Below are 27,761 nucleotides of genomic sequence, written 5' to 3'. Positions count from 1 at the left end.
CCGTGCTTCAGATGTTTTATTTACATTCCCAATTGCGGGCGCGATGCACCACATAAATTATTATTCGTCAGTTTTCTGTCTAATTTTACGTAGAACTGGACAGCTCGTTCTTAAATCAATCTGTTGCACATTCCCAACGCTTCCTCGATACCAAGGCCATAGTGCTGAATTTTCGGCGTCCCCCAAAGAAGGGCAACGGTGGGCAGAGATTGGATACGAGTTGTGCGTCATCATTCGGCTGGGAATCGTGTCCAATCAGTGAGGGCAGGAGTCCAATCCGTGCGCTGACGCAGCGGTCGTGTTCAATGTGTGCCTGTAGGCCTTCCTTAGGTGACGCTGAAAACTTCAGCACTAGGACTTTGTCTCTAGCAAGTGTTGACATTCTCTACTAGAGGTCTTAGAGACGAAATGCCTTCGGATGATTTTGTTCGAGGTTTTTGCGAAGTAAGAAAAACGCGACTCATGTTTCGTTTTGCCCGATGAGACTTTTGACGATGTGCCCACTGAGATGAGTCTAGGATATCGACGTGCCTGTCTGGCCACCACGACATTTGCTGAGCCTACATGGCGAAGCTCAGCCGGCTGTCCCGGAGAGGTCAGGCGTTCACTTCGTTGCAGGCGGTGCTGTTGCCTCCGCAGTGGCACGTTCGTCCCCACTGGCCGCTGGGCAGGCAGAGGTGGCGACATCCTCCGTTCTGGTGACTGCAGGCGTTGGTCACTGCGTGCAAAATGACCCTCCGAGCTGAGGACGGATACTATACGAAGAGGAATATGACGAACGTCAAAGAGGCTAGCTCGAATGCGTGACCCTGGCATAGAGGGAAGGCGGTGGGGGGGGGGGGGGCGGGGGGGAGGGGGGGGGAGGGGGGGCAGAAATAACTAGGTAGACTTTGTTGCCTCGTAAGGTCAAGTCAAGCGTAAGAATCGAGATCCTGCGGTCGGGTTCGTAAAAGCCTAACTAATTTCTTTATTTCAAAAGTGGGAGATCAGCATGTCCCCATCTGCCTCCCCTGTAGATGAGAAATTTACCCGGTGCAGTACGACCGCTAGCCTGGGATCTTTAACGTGCATCACGCAGTAAGGATAGGCGAACGCAAGCTGGTACGATGCTCATCCAGCCTCGACCTTGTTCACGGCAACATGCGAGGACTTATGTCAATAGATTCATTCCAAAACTCGAAGCGCCTCTTCGCGGCTTAATGGTATATACGTTATGCATTCTGTAAATCAGTGGGAAACAAAGTCTATACACGCTCCGCTCCTGGCTCACAGATTCCCAGAATTCAACGCGCGCGGTGACGGATTTATGCAAGTAGTTCTATTGGCTTCCCTTCGCGCCTATGGTGAAACTAAATTCCGCGTCCTCGGTCCAAGAGGTCCCTAATCAACGGGGCACTGGTCTTATCGACCAACACGTTGTTTACAAACAAGCCAGTGACACCAGAAAGTTCAGTTGGTGTATACGGCCTGCAAGTTCGTCTGCTCTCTCTTTGCGCCCCTCGTGCGTTTGTCTACACCCCGACCTCGTCGACGAATGGCGGCGCGCGCTTGGCTGCCTCGTCATCGCGCGGTTCCTACGCGTTCTTTATGTTGCCCTCTGATCGGCCACGCTCCTCCCTGCGTTCCGATGCGCAAAAAGACGCATTTTGGAACACTTGCTCGCCGTATACACCTTTCCGACGCTCATCATCAGGCAAAAAATGCCGAGTAACTTGACTGTGGACGCACGCGCGCAGTCAAATATTCCGCAAATGGAGCCACTGCGCATAATCAGAACACGTTCCTCGGCACAGTTAACTAAGATGGCAGTGCGCAGGAGACGATTATGACGTCACATCATGACCAGGGTCATCAACTGCGAGCGGCGATTTTGACGGTGTGTACAAAGCACAATAGAAGCTTGTGGTCATCGCGTGCAACCAACGCCGTCAAAGATGTCAGTCTGGCATTCCTCGTATGTCCGTTAATAAAAGTACGATTAATCGTACTTAAGACGTCATAGGGGGGGGGGGGGGACTGAACAATCGCGGAAGACAAACCACAGCGACGCCTTTGAACGAGCATGACGCCAAAAGCCCCAGCCGTTGACAGTGCCTTCAAACGGCCCTCGGTTGCAGACCGCCGCGAAAAGAGGGTGCGGCGGGGCCTAGGCTTACATTGTGGGCAGTGTCCGGCGACGGCGGTGATGCCGTATAGCTTCCCGTTGCCTCCGAGGGGCAGCTTGAGTGGTTCAGCCGTGCCACCGTTCCTGTCCACAGTGTGGATGAAGGGACTGCAGTGGGAAGGGCCCAACGAAAGCCGAGGGAAAAAACAAAAAAAAAAAACAAAAAACGTGAGTAAACTGCAGGCGTCACTGCGTCACTCAGTACGAATGTGCACCATTTTTGTACGTGAAGTCAGGAAAAAATGAAAGCACCCGTTAACTATATTTTTTTTTCCAGAATAGTGCTTAAAGAAACAGAGATCAGGTCGTCGCCAAACCGAACGCGATTTGGTGTATTCAGCGTTGAACAAACAGCTTTTTTTTTCTGCGCATTTGCGTGTGGGTAGCCTATGATGTTCTTATGTTCCAGAAGACTACAGGTTCCCATCTGTCGAAACAGCCTACAAAATATGATCAGTTCGGCAAAGCATACAGCATAGAAAACAACAAAAAAAAAACGAGTTAAGTTCAATGCAATTAACTACCGCAAAAATAAACGAAGCAAAACGAAATAATGAACCACCGGAAATTTTGATATGCATAAAAAGGATCGATTAAAACTGCATGGATGACTCAATTACCCGCCTCCAGCACAAGCTTCCTACCTTAGTTGGCGGTGCGTTGGCGTCTCGTAAGCGTTGAGTCTGCACGCAGCCAAAGCACTTCGGAAGGGAAGGTGCGCGGGATGGAGCTCGGATACCCGATGGAGTCGCACTCCCGTTCTCATCTTGAGAGAAACTATAAGGCCGGACTTATAGTTTCTTTCAAGTCACTGCTCACACGTCATACAAAAGACACGGTGTTCGCCGGTGTTTTATGATGGCCGAATCCTCTTCGTTCCCGCCTCAAGCATGCTCGAAGCTTGTGCGCTTTGTGCGTGCTTCTAACATGTCTGCAGGCGGTTTTTGTAGAACCAATGTGACCGTCATGCAAGGAAACAAATAGCGGCCTCGGACAGCAGAAAGTTTTAGCGAGCTGCTTTTGCACATTCAATGCGGTACGATGATCCCTCCGGGAACTTCGCATGTGCTGCTGCAGAAGATTCGCACATGAGCAGTTCGTACAGGAGGACCCATCGTACCATATCGGACGGGCAAAAACGGTTTCCTAAAACTCTTTAGTGTCTGAAGACCGTCCTTTGTAGGATGTATTAGCAGTACGACCACAGTTTAACATGTTTGTTCGATGAGGCTTACATGGCCCAGTCTGTCCAGAAGACCTTGCCGGCGGCCAGGGCCAGGCCGAACGGGTACTGGGCCGGCGTGTAGACGGTGCGGCGACCGCCTCCGCTCAGGTTGACGCACTCGACGGTGCGTCGTCCGGCGTCCGTCCAGCACAGGTCGTTGTGCTCCAGGTCCAGCGCCAGCATGTTGGGCAGTTCCAGGCCGTCGCCTTCGACCAGCACCGAGCGGCCGGTGCCGTCCATGTGGCACGCCTCGATGCGCGGACGGCTCCTGTCCCAGTCGGTCCAGTACACCTTCCTGCGCAAGGGAAGACAAGAGTCTCTGAAGGCTTAAAAGCAAACACGTAACGCAATCCAACAGCGATATGGTTGCGAGTACGCACCGCAGCCTTACGGTACACCCCCTAATGGCGCGGAGAAACACGCGGAGAAGACAGCTTTAATAGACACGAGTGTGCGAGACAAGCCTTTAAAGTGTGCTCACGATGCCTTGCGCCCCCTCCCCCCCCTTTTCCAGGGGAGGCTGCGGCGTTGTAGACGACGTTGCAAACTTCCTTGAAATCCGCCAATCACGGAGTGAAAATATTGATTCATAAGTTTACTCTACCGGGATTTCCCAACACGCTGCCCTAGCTACGGCAACCCAGGCAGCAAGCCGGAAATAAAACCTACCTTTGCCCACGTTTGGCAACCGAAAAGGCGTATTTTGGGCGTAATAGGTTTTGCTTTAAGGTGCTGGTTAACACCACGGCATCTTTCCTTGGTCCTAACAAGTCAGAGAATAGTCAGTATGTTTTTTATCTGCTTCGCCATAGAAGTCGCGAAGTGTCACACAAAAGTCAAACGCCCCAGTTGACAATCTAACGAACAAGAGTGAAGCATAAAGGTGGCATTTATTGAGGGATTGTGGCCCAGAAATGCGAGTCGAAAACCGAATAAACAGAAGTGAAACCTAGAGGCTGAACTCCATGGAGCGAATTATGTGACGAATAACGGACGAACGCCGCCCGGCGGCACGCTCGCTTTGCGCGCGACGTAGCAGCCACTGTGTTGATTCCACGCGCAGAGCAAAAGCCGCCGGGCAAAATTCGTCGCTTTTTCGCAACATATTCGTCCATGGAGTTCAGCCTTTACTGTCATTTGCTCGGGAATCGGGGGCTCAAAGAGTTAACTGACATCTGGCGATTCAGGGTCAAGATATAGAGTCTTAAGCCACAGGATGACAATTTTTCTGTCTCTTTTCCTTCTGCGGGCTCTCCAAGGGCCTAAATACTACGACCAAACTTTGGCTCAACGTTACTTTGCCTTGGTCCGAAGAACTGTGCTGCTTGGAGACTCACCCGAGTGCCGGATGGACGGCGATGCCACGAGGGTTGACCAGGCCGTCGTGGACGATGACGTGATGGTAGGCGCCGTCCAGAGAAGCTACCTCCACAGTGTCGTCCAGGGAGTCGGTCCAGAAGATGTTACGGGATGCCCAGTCGACGGCGATGCCCTCGGGCGACCGGAGTCCGCTGCGGAAGGTCTCCGGGGACGAGCCGTTCGAGAAGGCGCGTCGGATGGTGCCTGACGCCGCGTCCGTCCAGTAGATATGTCCGTCGGCGCAGTCCGAGGCGAGTCCTACCACCGTCTGATGCTGTTCCATCAGCAGCAGCTTGCCCGGGTTACCTATAGGTCACAGGGCGAAGTAGAATATCATCTGTACATTTAGACAGCAGGAAGTTAGTTAAAGCTCCAATGGGCGCCTAGCGCCTGAGCCGCAGGTCAGTGATTTAGCCAGTGCATTTCCACTGCTACCCCGGGGTTTTTAACGTGCATCAGGCAGTTGTGATTGTCCGAACGCACGTAGGACAAATCGCTATCTATTCGCGTGAGTAAGAACTGAAAACGAGCCGGGGCCTCCTGGCGGAGTGGAATTACGCATTTAGTGGATATTGTCTCGCACTGAACAAGATATTTGAGGCGTTAAGCGCCGTTCACACTCTTGCGACCGAGTAAGACCGAGAGAGACCAGACCGGTTTTTAAGCCTTTTGCGACTTCTTAGGACCGGATGCGCTGCAACGGAGCTGGTCCTAAGATATCGCAATAGGCTTAAAACCCGGTTTGGTCTCTTTCGGTCTTACTCGGTCGCAAGAGTGTGAACGGGACTTTACAAGTTCATACGCGTGTTTCGATACTCCGTAAATATCAGTAATCGTCCGTTCATAATTTAAAACAAAACCATCGTAAAACGAGAGGTTTCTTTTCTCCTGATTTGGAAGTTTGGTGCGGAATTCGGGCAACACTGTTCAAGAAGTCGAACTTCATCGAATGTTTTTCGACGGTTGCCCGAACCTGTCGAAAGTAGATCCTCATAAGCGAACAATGCCCGCGACTTCCCTAGAGTCACCGACATCTTAAGGACGCTATTATGATCGCGCTTCTTGATTCGTGGTTCGTTCTACGGCCTTTTTTATTTTGTGCTGCCGGAATCTCAATGACCGGGGAGCGATGATAAATCGCTTGAGACTCTCTTATCACGCGTCGCTCCTCCTACCTTTGGTGGGCGCCAGCGGCATCTGTAAGATGGACATGCCCTGGCCGAAGAGCAGGTAACCTCCCTGGTCCCTCGGGGCCGGCGCGCACGCCCGACCGTCACCCGTGAACCCGGGCTGGCACTGGCACACGGGCGAGCCGCCGGGCTGCCGCACGCAGTCCGCGTTGCGGGCGCACAGCGACGGGTCGTCGAAGCACGAGGCGGCCGGCAGGCAGCGGTAGCCGTCGCCCTGGGTGCCCGGATCGCAGACGCAGCGGTGCGCCCGCGACACCGGGTCGTACAGGCACTGGGCCGAGGCTCCGCACCGGTTCACCAGGTTGCACGGAGTTCCTGTGGAGGAACACCCGACTCGTCGCCATCCTGTCCGCGACTGCGAGCCCTCCTGACTTTCGGGCCCTCACTAAACGGCTTCGTTTGTTTTTTCACCACTACGCGACCAGCAATCTCGTTGCTTAATAAAAACTTGCAGCCTTTCCGCTCTGGTGAAGAAGGAAGACCAGCGAAGCTGTACTATGATGGGAATAAAGTAATGGCCGGCCGCAAGTCTGCAAGCCAGAGGGGAAAGGCTCGAAAGTTACCCCCATCTATGAGCGACAGCGGCAACCAGACAACCGGCAAGCCGACTGTCTTGTTGCCACCGTCGCTCATAGATGGCGGTAGCTGTCCAGGGTTCTGTGTCAATAGATCATTTGAGGACGGACACGATCCTGGGGAAACTAGCCCTTAAGAGCTCCGCTGTAATAAATTAGCGCGAGATCCTCACTGGGTAGCCTCGAATGTAGAATATTATGTGCCGTTTGTTAAGTTCGATTCGCGGATACCGCGCAGAAGGAGGCCTGCGTCTTCTGACCCCGAACGTCACCAGCCACTATATAGAAGTCACCGGCAAGATGAGCACGGTAGGGAGGGTGTCTCTCAAGCTCGGATGTCCTGCCTCCGGCACTCGCTCCTTGGCTTTCGTCGCGCTCTGGATACGTGTGGAACCTCGAGGTTCACAAGACGCGGAACTTTCATCGAAGATGGATATATTTCTCGCTCAAAGTAGGACTACTAAAGACCTTCCTGTCGTTCTCTCCCTGTTAGTAACTACAGGCGGACATACTGCATCCCCTCATCGCCGCAGGAAGGCGCCGACTGAGTCCTCTTACCCGTGTGCGATGCGTCATGGCGGGGTTCGCAGACTTTCCCGTCGCCGCTGTATCCGTCGTTGCACTGGCAGCGGTAGCGGCGCCCGTCGAACAGGCACTGGGCGTGAGGATCGCAGTTTTCGAGCGTTGAGCACTCGTCCAGCGGCCGGCAGACGTAGCCGTCGCCCTCGTAGCCCTCGACGCAGCGGCACATGGGACGGCCGTCGGCATCGCGAACGCAGGCGCCGCCAGTCGGGGCACAGCGGCTGCAGTCGCCCTCCGCTGCTGTAACGAGACGATGCTTCCTATAGCGACACCGACTGGACGCACCCCAAAGGCTCCGAAACAAAACGCCGGCCTATGGATCTTCAGGTGGCGGGTTCGATTCCCGGCCGAACTGACGGAGGTTTATCGCGGAGAACTCGTCGCGTAACCGAGCCTCCCCAGGGCCCGTTTGCTCGAAGCTGGTTAACTAACCGCGGTTAACCGCATTTCCCTACGACGGGGAATTTTGGGTCACGTGACCGGCAGAGTAAGGACGGCGGGGAAACATGGCGGTGCCCCGGTGAGTGAGCTCCGCTCGCTTTGGAACTAATACGTCGCAGTAGCTGCAGTAGCGGGCGCGTTAGTCAGCAATGAATGGTGCAGGAGGTTTTCGCGCTGCATTACCTCACTTAAAACGCAAAACATGAGCAATGACCTCGCCGCATTTTTTAGATAGACTTTCGACTCTGACCATTCCTAAGCCTAAATGAACGCGATAGTTGTCGGCATGGCAACGTTTTTGGAAAGTGGATTGCCTTGACTCAATCGGCCGGGTATTGATAGCACACAGAAGCATGGAGCGTTCCCATAGACCTCTTGCCAAATTTCAAAAGCACCGAGGTGCATGCTACGAGTGTAGTTACACGCGCTGCACCTGCTGGCGTCTGCAGTAATAACTGTTCTGAAGCAAAAAGCCTAAAACAAATGTTGCCGTGCACGGGCGTTCGTCAACGATTTATTATGATTATTTACTTCAAATCTTTTATAAGTGGAAGGCCAGCGCGCGCGGATCATAGAATTACACTTCCAGCGTTCTTCTCGATGTTCGGGTAATTTAATAGGTCAATTTTCAGTGGAGCCAAGTTACAGGTTTTTCAATTTATGAGTTCTTACATGCTGGCCAACCATGCTGCCGGTGTACCGCCCGCCTTTCACTGCTCACTTCTTTCTCATCGTTTTTAGGACTCAACTTCGTCGTCCTCTTTCGAAGTCGGAAGGAAATTTCAACGAGGCTTTTCTGCCCTTCATACAGCCAAATATTTAGAAAATTTCCAAACAAGGGTTAATTTAGTTTTACCTTGCCAATTATTTGTACCGCGAGCAATAAAAATGGTTTCTTAAGCTCAAATGTATGCCACGCTGCGTCGCGAAAACCAGGCAGCGCGCATTTTTTGGGTCCCCCCATTTCGGGAACCTTTCCACAGAAGCCACTTATATTCGCTACAGCCAGTAGGTGACACCAGCCACCGCCCCATAATAAAACACGGAGCTATCGCTCATCCAGCCCTCTTCAAACTTGGCTAGGTACTTGTAGGTACCTAGTAGGGAAGGTCGGTTAACTTTTAACCGCGGTTAGAGTTAACCGGCTTCGAGCAAACGGGCCCTGGTGGTCGAAATTATTCCTGTCCTCCGCTGGGTCGTGCCAGATGCCCCTCACCATGGTGTGGCTCGTCAAACCCCTCAATTCGGGTTTTATTTGATTTGACAGGCTGCTGGAAATAGACAGCGGCACAAAGTATTTAGAAGTATATTTGTATATCGTTACGATATTCTGATGACACTCGATAACGGTACTAATACGCAGAGACGTTGCCAGGCGTTATCGGAGAAAAACACACACAAGCATGATTATAATTACTAGAATTCTTTATCTTGTTTGCTCTACCGAATGTAGAGGACACCGCTGTGCATCACAGTGCACCTGTTTGGAATCCAGACGAAAAGCAGCCACGAATGACGTGTGAGCATCACGTGACCTCCGAAAGTCACGTGACCTTCAAGACACGTGACTTCCGGGAAACAACTCTGCCGATCGACGAGACTTGACTCGTGCAAATGCCAACCTGTGTCCTTTTCAATGAGGCTCCTTAGCCAACGTGTCCTTAAGACGCATTGGCTCAACTGTCGCAAGAGCTTTCCTCGCGGTACTGCTCGTCCAAACTGACTGGCTCACGCACGAAAAGAAAGACACCCCGGTGTAGACCGGAATTCGCGCTCGTGCTTTCGATGACGCGCAGCATTTGACATCGAGTTACACAGCGCACCGACTTACGTCCTTGCACGCACTGGTAGCCGTCGCCCCTGTAGCCCGCGACGCATCGGCACTGGTGCTGACCCGATGTCACGTTCAAAACACACTGAGCCCTCGGGTGGCAGTCGTGGAGGACCTCACAGCCGGGTCGCCGTCCTGTCCGAAAAATAAAAATAAAACAAAAATCAACGTTAAGACATGGATTGCTTCGATGTACCACCAAAATGTGCCATAGTAAAAACGCATTAGTGACATTACACGCAAACCTGGACAGCGCGGCGCACACGACATCACGTCGCATGAAGTCACGCTGTCACGGGACATCATGGATGGATGGAGAGATGAATGGATATTGACTGTTCTCTTTGTAACGGACGGCAGCTTGCGCCGCCTTGCCTAGTTTATATCAGTTTAAAAAAATTTCACAAAATTTTGTCCTTTGGTAATAAGCATAAATCCCGAATTTCGTGCAATATCACACTTCTCTAGACCTTTTCCTCCAATGCTCTAACCTCCTCTTTGTCACATCTTGTCGAATCGTGGGTTATACCAGACAACACCTGGCACCGAGACGTCATATTATACCACGACTTGAGACCCAACGTTCCTAGATCTCAGATATGCAGTATTTCAAAGACATGTATTTGAAACACGTATGTAAAATACTTCGAGTATTTAGTATTCGTTTACATAATGTGGAATGTATTTGTCAATTGTATTTAAATACTTCAAACTGAGTAGTTCAAATAGGTGTATTTCAAATACAGCCCAAAATACAAGTTTGGGCACAGCTCTTCACTGTCAACCATAGGCGTAGACTACGGGGGGGCATCGGAGCTCGTGCCCCCCCCCCCCCCCTTCACCCCCTAATGACATCCGGCCATGATCCTTACCGAGACGCTGTGTACGTGCCATGTAACGAGCGTCTAGTAGTGGCATGGAAACAAAATAACGCACACAGCGACGGACACATGGCGATATACATACGGTCTAAAATGTACCCCCAAAAATAAACTATTGATAATTGCCGGTGTAAAAACATTTGCGCGGAAAAGCCCCCCCCCCCCCCCCCCCCGGACAACGTCTCAGCCTGCCCCCCCCCCCCCCCCCCCCCCCCCAGAAAAATGGAAAGTCTACGCCGCTGCCGTCAACTATGATATTGGGCACTTTTCGTCAAAGAAAACTCGTATGCAAAGAGCATGAAACTTGCGGATAAACATTGAAGAAAACAAAAAGAAGAGTAGAACGAGGACTTAATGGGGATGAGCACAAATATGGCCTCTTTGGGTTGGTGATTTTATATTTTAAAAAGGTTGAATTAAACAGGAATGTTGCATGGAAAGGCTTTGATGCATCACCTTAGCCTTTTAAATTAGTCCTACACCGAATACATTGTCGTTCCTTACGTTGTGTACGCGTATGAAGTTATGACAAACAAATATTATCTCCAGAGCTGCAACATTCTTTCTAAGCACATGATTCTAAGTATATTTGAACCTTTTGCCTGCTTTGCCTGGCACGCTGCAGTGTGCGCAACTGTTTCGTTTTAAATACCTTTCTTAAAAGTATAATTCAATTTGTAATTAAATACATTCTTGGCGAAGTATTTTGAATTTTTATTTGAATGCATTTTTGAAGTGTTTGTCCCATTCCTGCTAGATATATCAGAAAGTTTCAGAACAGAGGGCTCCAAAGCGTCGAGTCCCCCAATCAATTTGGGGCGTCGTTCTGCGCATGCGCAAAGTGACGCCCCAAGCTGCTATTGGGGAACCCAAAGCGTGGGGTTCCCTATTCCAAAACTCCTACAGCCAGGGCGGGGACGAAAAAAGAAAATCATGATTTTCTTTAATCAAACAAATCAAAATTATTTAAGTCATATTATTTTAATACAAATCACAGCTTTTAAAATAAAACGTGACTCTATATCAATACATGTATTTCTAAACATGGCAGATTGATTGATGAATCCGTTCGATAATTGATAACAATGTGGAAAAAAAAGTCACTGCATATTTAAGGGGCAGTATAATTAACAACTTTCTTTTTATGTAACCCCGTCACACTAGAACAAAAACAACTTGAATTTTTTTTTTTGTTGTTGTTGCTAAAAGTTTTGTTTACTTTTCTTTCATCTTCTAATTCGCTCGCCATAAGGCATTACCTCTATAGTTTTTTTTTTTCGTATTTTGATTTGCTCGCAATAGAAGATTACGAAAGTGACAAAGTGAAAGGCTTTCTGCTCATGTTCAGCATGATACAGATTCTTCTGGTTCGGTAATTTTCTTTTATTTTGGTCCAAAAACAAAGGTGGAGAGAAAACATAAAAATATACACAAACAATAAATAAAGACTATTTTTGGATTATTTTTGCGAGAAAGATTTGGTTAAAATTATCGTAGTAATACTGGTATAAATTAAATCACGATTTAAATCGTGATTTACTTCATCTTTATTTTTCCCCCACCCTGCTAACAACGTTGCTGATACTCTGACGTCACGAGGTCAGAGGACTGCGACATCACTCGACGTCATGACGCAACGTGACGTCGCGGTGCCGCACGACATAAAAAGATCACGTTACGTCATGGAGACATTAAGACGTCACCATGACGTCACGGTGACGTCCTGACGCCATCTTGACATCATAATGACGTACCGATGACGTCACGGTGTCAGGTAACGTCACAGGCCTTCGTGACGGGCCTTTGTGACGGGACTTCGTGACGGGTCTTCGTGGCGGTTTTCTCATAGACATTGGCTGATAAAAGATCGAGGTACACCTAAGCACTTCTTATGAGTTGTGAGTGCGAAAGCATGTACATCAATCGCGCTCTACGCGTGTTGGCGCGCTGACTGGCGCTGCGTGTCCGGCGAATGGGAGCCTGGTCGACGCGAGCTAGCCAATGGGATCGCAGCAGTGTAAAAGGTGCCGTTGGCTGTGAACGCGCGCTAGCCAATGGGATCAAAGCGATGTAAAAGAGCCGTTTGGCGTGGTTCAAAGCTGATGACGTCTGCTCGCTTCATGAGACAGTTAATACTTTCGCATTAAAACACGTTCTGTGTTAAAAAAGAAATCCGTCGAGGGCCGTCCACAGCGACCCTACCTTGCGGGTAGCAGACGTAGCCGTCTCCCGAGAAGCCCGGGTCGCAGGCGCAGAAGTAGGCGTCCACCTGCCGGTCGTAGACGCAGTGGGCGTCCGGGTGGCAGTCGTCGGCCTCCAGGCAGGACTGTTCTACGCAGAAGACGCCGTCGCCACGGAAGCCCGACCGGCAGCGGCAGCCGTAGCTGCGCGTGCGGGCGTTGTATTCGCACTGGGCGTTCACGTCGCACATCAGCGGGGACTGGCGGCAGTCGGTGGCCGAAGGCACGCAGCTGCTGCCGTCGCCCGTAAAGCCAGCCGGGCAGCGGCACTGCGGCGCCTGGTCCGGGCTAGGCTGGACGCACTCGGCCGCCGGGTCGCAGCGCAGGCTCGCACACGTCGGCTCACCTGCGCGCGCAAGCGACGTCCACTGTCTCTCAGACCAGGCTCAGGTATTTCCGTTTGAGTGAGGACCGACTGCGCTGTACGACTCCCCGCGTTCCACCCCTACGCGGACCTCGGTTGCCGGTGCAACCATCCCGACGTAAGCAACCATGAACTGCCGAAACGCAGTCGTTCACGGTCAAAGGCTAATGACTGAACACACCTCATTTCACTGCGAAGAGAGTCATTGGCAGATCACTCGCCGTGCTAGCGCAAGCATGGTTTTACGATAGTCCTCAGGATGTCTCAACGTTCCAGGGATGTCCTGGGGATATGTGCATGTAAATATGACATCGGTGCCACCTGGAATAGCCGTCCTGTGTACTTTTAACTACCCCTTACAAAATTTGGCCAGCACATGTTTGAAATAAGAGGATATAGGGAACAAGTCCGTGGACACGTTACCCTGGCAGTTGACGCCGTCTCCGTTGTAGCCAGGCCTGCATCGACACGCGAAACTCCCTTCAAGGTTCATGCACTCGGCGTGGACGTGGCAGTTGTGTTGGCCCGAGGTGCACTCGTTCACGTCTGGGAAAGAGGAAAACAGAGCGCGCCGTAAGTGCTTCACGTTTAGAGCGGCTTGCCACCATCACTTCGAGGATCTCCCACAGATTGTCGCTTTGAGCGAAACAACGTGGTACGAATGTAGCTCCGCAATTCTCTTCGACATCATTAACGGGTAGCTTGAATCCAAAAATTTCCCCACCGAGCAGGGACGGTTGCGCCATCTTGTGCGAGGTTTGAACAACTCTGAGTCGTCCCGCGGCCGCAATCATTGGACGCGATTTCAAGCTCATATATCTTCGAGTGCCCTGCTGAACTCTGACGCAGTCCTCGAGTCATATTGTTCGGTGGCCTTCCCGAAGCTGCCTATTTTGGCCACCAGCTGCGCTGACTAGCAGCCGACCGAGGCGCCTCCTATGCACTGCCTTGGGTCTATAGCCACACGCTGCTTAAGAAAGGCACGACGTGTCGAGTCCAGCGCATGTCATTATCGCCGCAGCCAATCAGATTGCGGTATAAGCCGATAAGCACACCAAAGAACCAATCACGAAGCAGGAACATAATTAACCCCTCCCTGCGTTTCTTAAAGTATCAGCGAGCGTAGTACCCACGAAACTGGGAAGTGTACGCGCGGATGGATGGATGATTAGATAGATGGATGCAAACGGTTGCACTTTTTATAACGGGCGGTAGCTTGTGCCACCTACAGCCTAGACACTAAAACAAAACAAAACACAAAACTGTGAACCCTCCCTTCGCCCTTCTAAGCCAAATTGATGCCCCTCTGCAATTTTGTAAGTATCACAAAGTGGTGTGGGATATCACCAGAATGACCTATGCGGAATGAGAGCAGCCATATTGCTTGCATCCCGTGTGGAGGACTGTCCACCCGGAGCACCACTCCCTTCGGCTTTCAGCGGACACGATCACGCACCGCCACACACGCGCTTAAAGCGCTTCGGTAGCCAAGCGGATCCGTTCGAGGAGAGTTCGCATGGGCTTTTACGGGGGGCACGAAATCGTGTCCGCTAAAAGTCGTATGGAGTCGTGTTCTTTGGGGACAGCCCTGGGTTTTCCGCCGCCACCTCCAATTCGAGCGACAGCGTTGTGTCCATACAGACACCGTTCGAGACCGTGTCCGACGTTTTACAGTGACGGTACCGCTGTCGCGTCAAGATAGTTTACTTGCTGGACCCTCACGACTAACTCTGCGTATTCAATAGGGGAAGAACGCCAGTGAATCGTTATACATAAATTAAAATAAAAGGTGTCACGTGCGCTTAAAAGAGGCCTTCTCAACCAATGGCAGCAGAGCATTTGCAAAACTAGCGCGTTCTGAGATCGCGAAATATAAAACATTTTAGCAGCTCTCTGACACGCCCACAGACAGGTGAGATGGCGGTCGATTTTGATAAAATTGATCCTAACAATCTGTTTACATTGTACTTTGAAAGCTATACTTGTGGTGAGAACATTTGCGATGGCGAAAACGATCCAGGTCTCCAGACCAGTAAGATGTTTGTTTAAGGAACGGGGCTACACTGGCAAGTGAGTACTTCAAATGGAAAAAAAAAACCTCAGTTTGGATCGTCATTCCGCCGGAAAAGTTGAGAGCTCACCAACGCAGATGGGAAGCTGTCCCCGACCGTGCAGAGTTTCGTAGCCCACGTTGCACTGGCAGCGGTGTCCCGTGCCATCAGCCACGCATGAGCTGTGCGCCCCGCACTGGATCCCTTGACACGGATGGTCACCTAGACCGTAGGGGAATCCAAGACACTTTACTGGTTGGTCGGTTTAACTCAACGGACACCTCGTATACATGACTTGCACTGGTCGTCACTGCATCATGTTGGCGGTCATTCATACTTCTTGCCAAAAAATAAACAATTCTAGGATATGAAATGCATGCTGCTGAAGAAACTCTGCGCTTAACCAAAAGGCTACTGCAATGGCCGCTGATACGATGTCAATGCAAGCTATGTGTAGGGAATGTGGCGTTCGTATTTTTTTTTAATTGGATTATCGGTGTTGATTTCATTCTGTTATGTCTCGCCAGTAGGTCGCATGCTCGATGTGTGGCTGTTGGGTAGTCAAAAGTGAATCCACCGAGTTGCGTCGGCAAGGGTTAGCTAGTACAAGTGATGATGCGAGTAGAAGCCAAAAACGTGCAAACGAAACAAGTCCAGCACGTGAGCAAATCTGCACAAGCCACAAGCAAGATGTAATATCGGACTCACCATCGACGGGGGAAACCTTTGTGGTCTGTGCATAGCGCACGATGCCGTCCTTGGTGTCCAAATCGATGAAGTTACGGCCAACCTGGACGCGCTGCAGGCCTTTCTTGCCGACGGGGGCGTGAGGGCAATCGGAGAATACGATGGTCTGGTCCACAGTGTACTCGACTGGCAGCGAACTGCCTTCCAGGCTGAACTGGTTGGACAGGTGAGCCTTCACCACGCCTGCGAGGGCAAGGGCACCAGTCCCCATGGTTGGAAACGGTGCAGCAGCCTTCAGAACAATTTTTTTCTATAGTTGGATACAAGAAAGGAGGCATCAAATAAACACCCCCACGTACCAGCCATGACATCGAACCGCTGCGCGTACGAACAAGAAAAGATGGTAGCCATAAGACAGTCCGCTACAGGGACGTCAGGGTGACATGCGGCACGGTAGCGGACAGTTTACGTATTGCGGAAGAACAGTGGCTGGCGATAATGAAGATAGTGGGGAGCTTTTGGCGCATTATAAACTTGTATCTGACTATAGAGAAAGAACTGTTACGCAATCAGCGCCGGTAAAAAATACAAAAAAAAGCAACCTGGAGACACATGGTCGAAGTCCTGGGAGTAGTCATCTACGGTGACCTTGGACCCCTGTGATATGGTGGGCAGGCTTCCACGGACTTCCACGTTCACCTTCATCATGTTGAAGACATCCACGCCCAGGTAGTGCTCGTGTATCGTGACCTGGTGCCCCGTTTGCTTGAAGCGCACCTCGGCAGTTCGGTTGAATTCGCCTCCTGTGGCCCGCAAAGCAATGAACCGGTTAGAGAGCAGTCGAAGAAAAGAAGTCGCTGAGTCTGGCAACCAGGCTACTGACGCATGACAACCTCGCGCACAGAGTCGAGCGCACTGACGTGAGTTTGGTTTTCTGGTCTAATGGTTTCTGGATATACAGATTAAACCCGTGAAATACGTTTTAGAATTAATTATGCCTTATTTGACTTATATATTTAACTTGTGTATATCTGAAGGTGTATTCCCTGAGCGTATGCAAATAGCAAAGGTTTCCGTGCTGCATAAGAAAGGCGATAAAAATGATATAAATAATTATAGACCAGTTTCCATACTGCCTGTTTTTTCAAAAGGGCTAGAAAAACTTATTCATACATGGCTCTCAAAATTTTTTGATAAGCATCAGCTAATTACAAAGTCCCAGTTTGGATTTCGAAAGCACCGTTCCACTGAGCTTGCGTTACTTGAAGAAAAGGAATTTATTTTACGTAACCTAGAAGATAGAAAACTAGTCTTGGGAGTTTACATTGACTTTACGAAAGCTTTTGACTATTTGAACCACACGCTCTTATTACAGAAACTTGAATGTTATGGAGTACGCGGGCAAGCCCTGCTTTTATTGATTTTTTGATATTTTTAGATTTTGCAAAAGCATTCGATAAAGTGTCTCATCCTAAATTGTTGCTTAAAATTAACGCCTTGTTTAAGAACCCCATCATTACAAACTGGTTTTGCTCGTATCTTTCATCGAGAGTTCAATTCGTTGAGTTGGGAGGCTGTGTGTCTAGACCCGCTCCAGTTGCTTCTGGAGTTCCACAAGGTAGTGTGCTAGGACCGCTTTTATTTTTAATATTTATAGACGACATACGCTGTGGAATATCAGTTCCAATTAAGCTGTTTGCGGATGATTGTATTTTGTACAATCAAATAGAAACTGAACAAGATCAACTAAAACTGCAAAATGAACTCCTCAAAATCAAACATTGGTGCGACGAGTGGCAAATGGTGTTAAACCCTCGAAAATCAGTCGTTATGTCTATAACAAGAAAAAAACATATCCTAAATTATGATTACTTTATAGATGACACCAACCTACCTCGTGTAGACGAAAATAAGTACTTAGGAGTTACCTTTACAAGCGACTTAAGATGGAATACACACACGGAAAAAGTGTCCAGAAAAGCTAACCAGGCACTATGGTACCTCAGAAGAAATCTTGCAAGTGCTTCGCCAGAAATAAAAACATTAGCTTATAAAACACTGGTGAGACCTATCCTTGAATACGCAAAAGTAGTGTGGGATCCATGTACAATAGCTAACTCGTCGAAACTTGATAAAGTCCAGCGGCTTGCTTCCAGGTTTATCTTTAATAAATATAATCGTAACCATTCCCCCACTGAACTCTGTAGACTTGCTGAACTTCCTTCTCTTGAATTAAGAACAAAGTGCGACCGCCTGAAATTTATTTTTTTGATCATTCATGGTCTAGTTAAGATAGACAAAAATAATTACATGGACGTACGTGTCAGTGAATGTACGAGACATCGTCATAGCATGCACATCAGGGAACCATCTGTCAAAAATGATTGTTTTAAATTTAGTTTCTTTCCTAGGGCAATAAAGGAATGGAACCAACTCCCGAATTCCGTCGTCACTATGACAAATGTCTGTGATTTTGTTAAAAAATATAAAGAGTATAGTGCTTGATAATGTGCCGTGACTTTGTGTTTTGAATGTATTTCTTTTGCTTTTTTATTCCTCCGGGTGAATCACTTTTTTGAAGTGTCAGTGCATGATTGTTCTTTTACTTCTTGTATGTATTACCACTCCTGTAAAGGCCTTGTAGAGGGCCGACAGTATCAATAAATAAAAAAAAAATATTGCAATCATATCTCAAAAATCGTAAACAATATGTGTGCTGTAGTAATTTTTCATCCAGTATAAAACCCATAGTCTCTGGAGTACCACAAGGAAGTATATTAGGCCCTTTTCTCTTTAACGTATATGTAAATGACATTGTGAATATTGACCAAACAACTAAATTGATAATATATGCTGACGATGCAACACTTCTGTATGCTGCGGACGATCCTGAGGAGCTCGTGTCAAAAGTAAACCTATTGTTAGGTCAGATATCGGTATGGACAAAAAAGAACGCTTTAAAAATAAATACAAGTAAAACTAAAGCCGTACTATTTCGACCTAAGCATAAAATTCTTCCTCCAATAAACACCATTACTTTAAACTCGGTAAATATCGAATTAACTGATAATTTTAAAACACTTGGAGTAGTGTTTTCCCAGAATATGTCCTGGGATAGCCATATTGAACATTTAAATAAAAAATTGTCAAGAACTGTGGGTATTATATGTCGGCATCGGTATTTACTTCCTACATCTGTTAAAATATTATTATACAAATCATTATTTTATTCCCATTTAAATTATTGTTCGTTAGTTTGGGGTACTACCACTGCAACTAATCTTGAGAAGGTGCACCTGCTTCAAAAAAGAATGTTGCGAGTAATTGCAAACGTACCTTATCTTTCGCACACGGAAAACCTGTTTAAAAGTTATCATATACTCAGTAGTCACAATCTTTATAACTATAGGCTATCCACAAAACTTAGAACAGAATTTCTTTACAACACTTCATCCCTGGTAGAATTGTCTGCTTTGCAACAACATATCGTACCATACCAAATTCGTAATCCAGATTACTGGCACGTACCAACGTGTCGGCTAAACACTGGAAAGGAAATGTTAGCATACCGAATCCCAAAGCTTCTAAATGTATTGCATTCTAAAGGTGTCTTTATAGATAGATTAAGCCTGGGTGGATTGCGATCTGTCATGCATGATTTTGCATATATAGATTGATGCGATTTCTTTTTTCTTAGTTTAAAAGTGTGTTTTGTGTTGATTTGCGAATGTTAACTAATATGGTGCTCAGTGGCGTTTTCTAGTTTCATGTTGTTTTCTTTGTTGTTTTTTTCGTATTCATTGTGATTATGCACGATTTTTTGTATATTGATATTTCCGACGCTTCTGCAGAATGTACTGGGGCCAAGAACTCGTCAAGCCGTGTAGCGCGGCTTTTTTTCTTGGCTCCACCATTAGGTGTAATGGAAATAAACAGTTATTATTATTATAATGAGCATGCGTTAGCGAGAAATGTCATCGGCACGTCGAGAGGACTATAGCCGGCGTCCCCCGCTTCAGAACGGCGGGTAACTGATATCTTGCCCGGGTAGCGCTCGCTTCGCGACTGAAGCAGAACGAGAGCTCTCGCTTGCTTAGCGATTTTGAGGAAGGCAACGCCCAGACGGAGTGTTAATTTCATGCAAGTGCTTCTCTGTTTTTCAGAGAAATTAGGGTCTCACATAGCAGCCCCCTAACGATTCAGTCAAATGCAACGAACTACTAAAGGTCGTTCCTCATTGCTATAACTGGGCGGCTTAATCAACTCGAAACAAACTTTAAACAGACACTAAGAAAACCACAAAGAAGGATGAAAAACTAAACTTCGACATACTGACGCGACAAATAGTGACGCGAGAATTGACGCAATGGTATGGGCCCCCGGCAAAAACTTTTCCCTATACAAGCTGCCACGATTTAGTAACGTCCTTTTAAATGCAGGCCAATGTCGAAAGATGGCCGTTGCTAACTTGCAACGGAAACCTTAGTCGGTGGGTGTACATCATGACCTATCAAGAGTCCATATATAATAAACCCTTTTATACTGATAAACGTTTCCTGACTGACTGATGTGTGGCCTGATGCTTTCAAAAAGTAACTCTCCACGATACTGGTGGCGCAGCGGGATGGTAGATTTGTTGCCATCTCTAAAATGCAAAACGATGCAGGGAGATGGTGCTAATATGCATAGAGCGGTGGTGGCGCTTTCAAGGCTAATGATGGACACTCATTGGTGACTTGAGGCACACATCTAGTATTTCACCAATAAGTTTGCACTATCCTTGAACAATTAATTGCTGCCTTCAGTCGAGGCTGCTGCTCTAGTGCCACTAAACAAGCTACGTGTCAGAGTAGGGACCCTTCGACCATCTTGTTGCTTAAAATTACTGTCGCAAGTTATCTGTAGCATTATCTGAAATCGCAGGAAGTGATTTTTCACCCTCCAGAAATCTTGCAACAGACGGTGGCAGAGCAAAACAATGTTGTCTGAGCTTCCTCGCACCTACCTTGTATATCGACCTTAGGAAGATGCCTTTCCTTATCGTAACTATCGCCGATTGCATCGGCTCTGCACTAGAAAACAAAATGGCGGCGCCCACAAGTCAAAAGGGGAATAGGGTGTGGATACTTTAAGCGTAGGCCTCTGTGCGCCCTTCTGCTATGTGATACAAGCGTGCCTCCAGGAATGCATACCGGTGAGCGTGAAACCGTTGACGGCGTCTGTGCCCTGCGGCAGGGCGAAGAGCCAGCCGACCACGTCGGCGAGGGTGAGCAGCGCCCTCAAGTCGCTGGCCAGCGAGACGGGCGCCACGCGGCTCAGGGCAGTGTATGAGCGTCCGTCGCCGGTCACCACGTAAGAGTGGAAGTCCACCTCGGCCCCGATCGGAAGTTCGTTCACCATGCCCGTCAGTTTGCCGTTCACCCGCTGCGCCGCACCTGCGCTAGCCAAAGAGACGTCCGTCTTTGAAGCAAGTTGTTTAGTCGACAGCGGCGGACGCGTTAATTCAACACATAGAGAGCCTAACCCGCTAGGAACGTAACCAGCTGGTGCGGGGAGCAAGGGGGAGGATATATAAAAATCTTAACCCCCCCCCCCCCCTCCAAAAAGAAAAGAAATATTCGATTCAATATGCGAGGGACCATTCCGCACGCCCTGTTCCTTAGCTTTCCTCCCTCCCCCAACCCCTATATGGTCACCTGCAGCTGACCATTCAGGGGGTAGGGGAGGGAGGAGAGCTGACCAGTGACCCAGTCCAATCTCATCAGATTGGACTGGGTCACGTGATGTCGGGGCACGTGACGTCGTAGTGTCCCGTGACCCCACAAGGTGGCATTGGGGAGTTTTCGTAGACGGCGTTTCCCCCTCCGCTAAGTCCTCCGCAGCGAAGAAGCCGCTACTGCGTCTGCGCGCCAATGACCTTGACTGTCGTAGCGGGTTGCGGAAAAGGTTGCGGGACGGCAAAAACCACCTACGAAAACTCCCTATTTCGACGTCACATTATGTTAATGGCGTCACACCACAATCGTCGCAGTGGCGCCGTCACATCGCCGTTCGCTAAATTTGACGTGCGATATCGCCAAATTTATGTAACTAATTTCTACATAAGACATATCCTAAAAAACACATTTCCGTGGCGCAGGAAACGCTTATTCCTTTCCTGTGACGTAGTCTATAGTAAAAGGTTGTTTTACAGCCACCGCGTCATTTGGCACGAAGGAGGGCCGGACTGACCGTCCTTGATACAGTTCTTTCCGTTGCCGAAGGAGCCCCGGTCGCAGCGGCAGCAGAAGCCGGCCTCGTAGTCGACGCAGACGGACGACGGAGGACAAGGCACCCTGACGCTGGCGCACGTGCCGCCGCCGCCGTCGCTGCCCGAACGTCCGGCAGAGTCCGGCTCGGCCCCATCCTGACCGGAGATGCGGAACAGCCACTGGCCGGGCACGCCCGTGTTGCCCATCCTGCGAGCGAGAGTCCTCCCCGTAAGGCTCGATATCCTGCGGCAAAAACGATCTCCGGAAAAGTCTACCAAAACCACATCAGCTCCTGACGCAGGATGTGGTCGGTCTTCGAGTCTGCACAGAGCACGAAGGTATGCAGAAGCCGCAAAGAAAAACGGTATTTAGCAAGAAGGGTGACCGCGCTGTAATTCTAAAGCTCACCGCGAGGGTTCTTTTTTCTTTAAGACGGTTGATGGAAGTTCACTCTAGAACAAAAATATCTGACAAAAATCTGTCTGGTTGGGGGGACAATAACCGTATTGACGTAAAGAAAATCAGCATCATCAACGTTCATACTAACCTCAGACCAAAACTTCTCTTGGTATCCTGATACACTCAGATCACATCAGGAAACATAATTTTATCCCTGGGTTCGTTACCGACCCGCCTATATACGTGTACCACCAGTACAAAGAGAAAGTCACCACCGTATAGGAGAATGAAAAACAAACATTCTGTTTCTCCACGGAACTTTCGGTAGTGGTCGTGTATCACCAGTACTGCGTGATGGACTTTAATGACCTCAGACTAGGAGTCATACTGCACTGTTAAAATTTATCATCTACAGCATTTAACACTGTTGCCAAAAACTCGGGCAGACAAACCTCATGACGTCTAAAAATGTAACGACCAATTCTTTTGCCTGAGAATTAAGACTTGGCTTTAGTTATATGTCTTTCTTTAATGTAGAGCACTCTTGGATCGCGGTATCCTTGAATGAGCATGCCCGCGACAGGGTTCCTCTAAACCACAGAAAGAAAAGGTTCTAACTTATCCAGGTTGACCACGTGGTCGGTGCCGGAGCCCCGGAGCAGCGTGTAGCGTGTCTTGTCCCCGGACATGAATCCTGCCTGCGCCTTGGCATCTGGCAGGGATGGCACCTTGCCGTCGGCCTGGATCCACTGGATGCCCCCTTCGGGGTAGAGCAGCAGGGCGTACGCATCTCGCTCGTCGAATCCGATGACCAGCTGGAACGTGTTCACCTGCGTCCCAATATCGCGCTGTGGCGCTCTCCTCTTTTCCGTGCATAAAGTTTCCGACATTCTCTATTGCCTACGAAACAAGGCCTGCGATTTTCCACCTCTGGCGTCATCACTGGTGAAAGAGGGCATTACCATCCAGCTCGCGTTCAAGTCATCGCAGGCATGTCCAGAAGTATTTCACATTAAGAGCAATGCTGGTGCGTGGCGACGCCTAGAAACACGCGTCCGCCCCTTTGTCGCGTACTCTTGTTGAACTTCCCCGTGTTATCCGCATGGGGCAGATCGGGAATCCACTAACTCTGACGTAATCAGCAGGCCTTGTCTTCTAGGTCGTATGCGGAGAGAAAGTCGTCTGCTTGTTGCGCAGGAGTTGCGGCGACGTCAGAACGACGCCGAGCCTTGACTGGCTTTGATGGAAAAGATGATGGGTGCACCTCAATGCAAGATGCCTTCAGGTCTACCCACTGTTTTTGTGTTTTTTTTTTGTTTTGTTTTTTTCAATTAGCCAATGAAATATCGGCGTTCTGACATCATCAAAACCCCTGTGCAAGAAGCAGACGAACCTGCTCTCGCACTGGCCCAAAGCAGGTCCCCAAGGAGAAGAAGTGTTTGGCGCGTACCTTGTCGATCTTACGCTCGTAGTATCCAACGGCGTCCCAGGTGGCCACGAAGAGGCTTCTAGCTCTGAAGGAAGCGGCGGCGTACTGGCTGCTCACCAGCGCGGTGAAACGCAGCAACAGGCTCTCCTCCTGGGTCTCCCGGTAGAAGACCCGGCCCGTACCGCGCGTGTCCACGTCGCAGTACAAGGGCGCGATCAGCGGGTACTGGAGCGGGAACTCGGCGCTGAAGAAGCTCGGCACATCCGTCAAGAAGGACACCAGGCCGTTGTCGTTCACCTGCGCGCAGCGAGCGGCATGCGATCACATTGGCGACACTGCCCAGCTCCGACAGGAACCGATTGTTTTCGCTTGTCTTTAGTTTGTGGGGAGATCATTGCAAAGTGCGTGTTGACAAATAAGAGTTTCTAGTCTCCTTTTTTTCGTGGCTCGTAACTCAGGAGATCGGAAGTGTCTAGTCTGTGCTCACACATCTAATACAACATACAAAAGAGAGTGCGTACACACTATCTGAGACGTGTTTCTTTCTGGTCCCGTCACATTGGCCATACAAAATTTTCTGCAGGCATGTTTTAAGCATGCATTCGTATGGCGTAAACATGCATAGAAGACTCTTTGAGACCTTTTCCGCAAATACTTCTTCATCACGTCTACAACAAACACTGTCTTTTGTGTGACAGTGTTTGTTGTAGCAGTAGCAGAAATGTCTATGGGGAGGGGCAAATTTGATACCTCCAGTTCAGACGCCACTAGCAAGTCTTGCATTCTGTGCATCAAAAACAAGAGACAGGCCTGGAGTATATTGCGGCGTTACGTTTCGTTACTTTATGAGATATTTGGCGATTGACCTTTCCCAGAGTAAATGGTCAAAAGACCGTTAAAATTGACGCATAGCTAGAAGCCAATTTCATTGGTGCATGAAATTCACCGAATTCATGGCATAAATGCATTTTAACGATTCACTGGCCTTACTCGACGCGGGCCAAGCAAACATATCGTATTGATTGTATCGTGCACCTACTGTAGTTAAAAAATCCTTTACATTTCGAAGTAACGTGTTTAATTAAGTATTGTAATTACGATTTTAAACCGAACGGGTTTGTGGAGAACTGATTTAAACCAACTTTAATCGCAATTACCCCCCCCCCCCCCCTTTACTGTATTTCCTTTTGAACAAGCCTTCTCTCTCTCAGTTCATTCCTTCAAGCTCCTTTGCATTTTATCCTCCGAGGTAGACTTGACTCTGTTACGTAAAAACGTCGGACAGTAGCTTTTGTATCGCAGTCGTCATCTCCATCGGCGCGCCTTTCAACTGTACAAGAAAAGACGGCCACTCTTGTCTCGCTTGTTGCGGCACTGGCAAGAAGCCCAGTGGCATGCTCTTCAAAGCGAAGGCCCGCTCGTCCGGAGATCGACTATCGTTCAAGCAGTTCAGAGTGCACTCGAGGCCAGTGCTGTCGCTACGGCCGATAAGATGGGCCGATGAAATCACAGCCAACTATTTGTCGCCCACGGACGTTCTTCAAGAGTCGTCTCAATAAAGTCTTACAATCTTGTTTTTTTTCTTTTTTGGGGAAGCTTATTAGGACAAGTAGAGGTTTCGGGACCGGTGCATTGACTCCGAAGAGCACTGTGCTCAATCAACAGCTCAGTGCGACCTTTGAATAAATGATTGATTGATCGGTCAATCAGATTGATTGATTGATTGATTGATTGATTGATTGATTGATTGATTGATTGAAAGTGAGACCTGCGGTTACTCTTCAAGTTCTACCTTTCAAGATTGACTGATTGCTTGTAAAGTGCTAATAAACCTTTTTTCTGAATTTAGGGAATTGTGGAATCTATAATAAAAAAACTTTATGCCCTGCGCTTACTGCTCTCGAAAAGTTTTACAGGGCTTTGATATAGATGATAGCAAACCTAGAGGGCATACATACTGTAAACGACTCTATTTTCGCGGGATCAATATTTTGCTATTTTGGCAAAGTGTGGATTTCGGAAATATTTCGCCGACACAAAATTTCGCGAACGAGGGGATGTATGCTGAGTATTTGTTACCACAGGGAAAACCTATTTCTGGGCTTTATTTTTCGCGATATTATTCGAGTCATGAAATTGGTGAAAGTTAGGTCCTGGCGAAAATTTAATTTATTATATTCGGTTCTATCTTGTCTAGTCTCTAAAGGGAACAGGGCACGATATATTTTACACACTATCACATCCTATGAAATTATGGCGATAACATCATAGGCCATGTCATTAGTCATTGAGCAATGCGAGATTTGTCCTTACAATCTCTACAATACACTCAAATTTGTCAAAATAAAAAAAAACGGTTTTATTATTTTAGGAATTGATTCACGCAATATTTTATTTTATTGTGCATCAAAACATTATCAAATGTATTTTTGTTCTTTTTTTTTTTTTTGCAGTACAGAAAAACAAAAAGGTCAAGCCAGAATGCACGCCTGCCTCTCCTAGGTCAGGAACCACCCAGTGAGAAAATGGGTACACGGTAAGCGTAAAAGAGATGGATTGGGAATTCGCTGAATGTCCAAATTACTGCTGAGGTCGACGAAGATACGGGGAAAACATTTTGGCCATGAACTTCGCTTACACACGCAGATAACATCCTAAGCACATTCTTAGAGTGCATTCTAGGACCAGATGATGTCTTTTAGAGCGACCCTTTGCCGCCCAAATGCCAACCGAAGCCAAACCACAAATCGGGGAAGCAAGAGCCTTCCAAAGTCTCATCGCCAAGCACCCAGTTCCAAACAACAAAACAAAAAAGCAAAGGTCTCAGCCATGCCTGCTATCAGACAAGGCGGCATCTTTAGGTCCCTCCAGCAGTACTGTTTGCGCCTCTTCGGGTCGAAATCGGACGGAAGCGCGACACCGACCCCCGAAAAGCTCGAGCTCGACTCACGTAGAGGGTGGAGTACTCCGTGCCGTAGAAGGTGATGGGGTGACTCAGCTGCACTTCGGCAGAGCTCACGTCGTTCTCCTTGGTCAGGCTCTGGTCCTGGGTGATGCCGAAAGGGAAGAGGTCCGACGTGGGCAAAGAGCGGGCCCCGTGAAGCAGAAGCGCTAGTAGGAGCACCAACTGCGGTCGCGGACACGAAGCCATGGCGGCAGGACGTCGACTGTCTTGTCGACACGACCGCTATCTGGCCCGCCTTCGTCCCTGCAGGCGAGATACGGCTGAGCGCCACTCCAGCCGGCCGGCGCCTGTCCCGCTTTCGAAGAAGCGCATCTGCGTGCCGGGGCCAATACCACCCATAGAAGACAAGGCCGGCGTCTTTGCCCCCCAGACGTCATCACTAGAGGGTCCCCGCATTGCCGTCACCAGGACGGACCAGACATATGCGTAACGCGCTACAAGATAGTTACCTATTCTGGTAATGAAGTAACGACCTAGTTATTTTTTTTAAGAAAAGGAAGAAGTAACGTATGTTTGTTACTTTTTGCTACATTAAACGAGTAATGGTGTTTAGTTACTGCTGGAGGGAGGAACGTGTACGAAACAAGTACCCAACCTACAGTTCTCACCCCATCTCGTGCCAGTAACTTTCACGACGATACAACGCTAGATAAACAATGAAAAGGTGTGCACAAGGTAAGTCTGAGCATTCGTGTCTTGTTTGTATGGACACCCCCATCCCCCCCCCTAAAAAAAAAAAAAAAAAAAAAAAAAAAAAGGGTGTCCATAATGTGTGTTTTCTATGATAACGAGACGAAAATGTATGCATTTACCGAGTTTGTCCCCGGAAATGGTGTCTATGTGGAGCGTAACTTCGTCTGCTTCTTTCGCGGGGGTTGTGGTGACGTCAGAGAGAAGCCGAGCTCTGATTGGCTCTGATTGGAGAGCCAATCAGAGATCAACGTTCTGACGTCACCACCACCCCTGCGAAAGAAGCAGACAAACTTACAACCAGACCGATATTAAATAACTGTATAGCCACGGTTATTCCCGGATGAACGCGTTTTAAAAGCGATAAATTGTTAACGGCAACAAATAATGGACGCGGTTACTGTTTTATCAAAGAACTGACCATTGTGAATAACGAG

The 27,761-nt window shown here is 48.7% G+C and overlaps 1 protein-coding gene across 2 annotated transcripts; it reads right to left on the bottom strand.

The window, feature by feature from the left end:
- LOC8038711 (nidogen-1) lies at nt 1-26,937 on the bottom strand. Of its 2 annotated transcripts, none has more exons than XM_029987376.4 (17): nt 26,620-26,937; nt 23,691-23,966; nt 22,859-23,070; nt 21,822-22,048; nt 20,783-21,025; nt 16,193-16,393; nt 15,612-15,833; nt 14,994-15,125; nt 13,276-13,398; nt 12,451-12,834; nt 9,368-9,502; nt 7,072-7,332; nt 5,924-6,253; nt 4,727-5,054; nt 3,400-3,684; nt 2,157-2,272; nt 1-718 (listed from the first exon to the last, which is right to left on the bottom strand). In XM_029987376.4, the coding sequence occupies exons 1-17, from the start codon at nt 26,818-26,820 to the stop codon at nt 597-599; spliced, it is 3,798 nt and encodes a 1,265-aa protein (XP_029843236.2). In that variant the 5' UTR covers nt 26,821-26,937; the 3' UTR covers nt 1-596. The 2 variants fall into 2 exon arrangements, with proteins under 2 accessions (XP_029843236.2, XP_029843234.2); XM_029987374.4 differs by having other exon boundaries at nt 7,072-7,335; nt 26,620-26,932.
- Between the last annotated feature and the right edge of the window lie 824 nt (nt 26,938-27,761).

Source organism: Ixodes scapularis, unplaced genomic scaffold (genome assembly GCF_016920785.2).
Source record: "Ixodes scapularis isolate PalLabHiFi unplaced genomic scaffold, ASM1692078v2 PGA_scaffold6__148_contigs__length_123643588, whole genome shotgun sequence".
Classification (NCBI taxonomy): domain Eukaryota; kingdom Metazoa; phylum Arthropoda; class Arachnida; order Ixodida; family Ixodidae; genus Ixodes; species Ixodes scapularis.
This window is presented reverse-complemented; position numbering and strand designations above follow the sequence as displayed.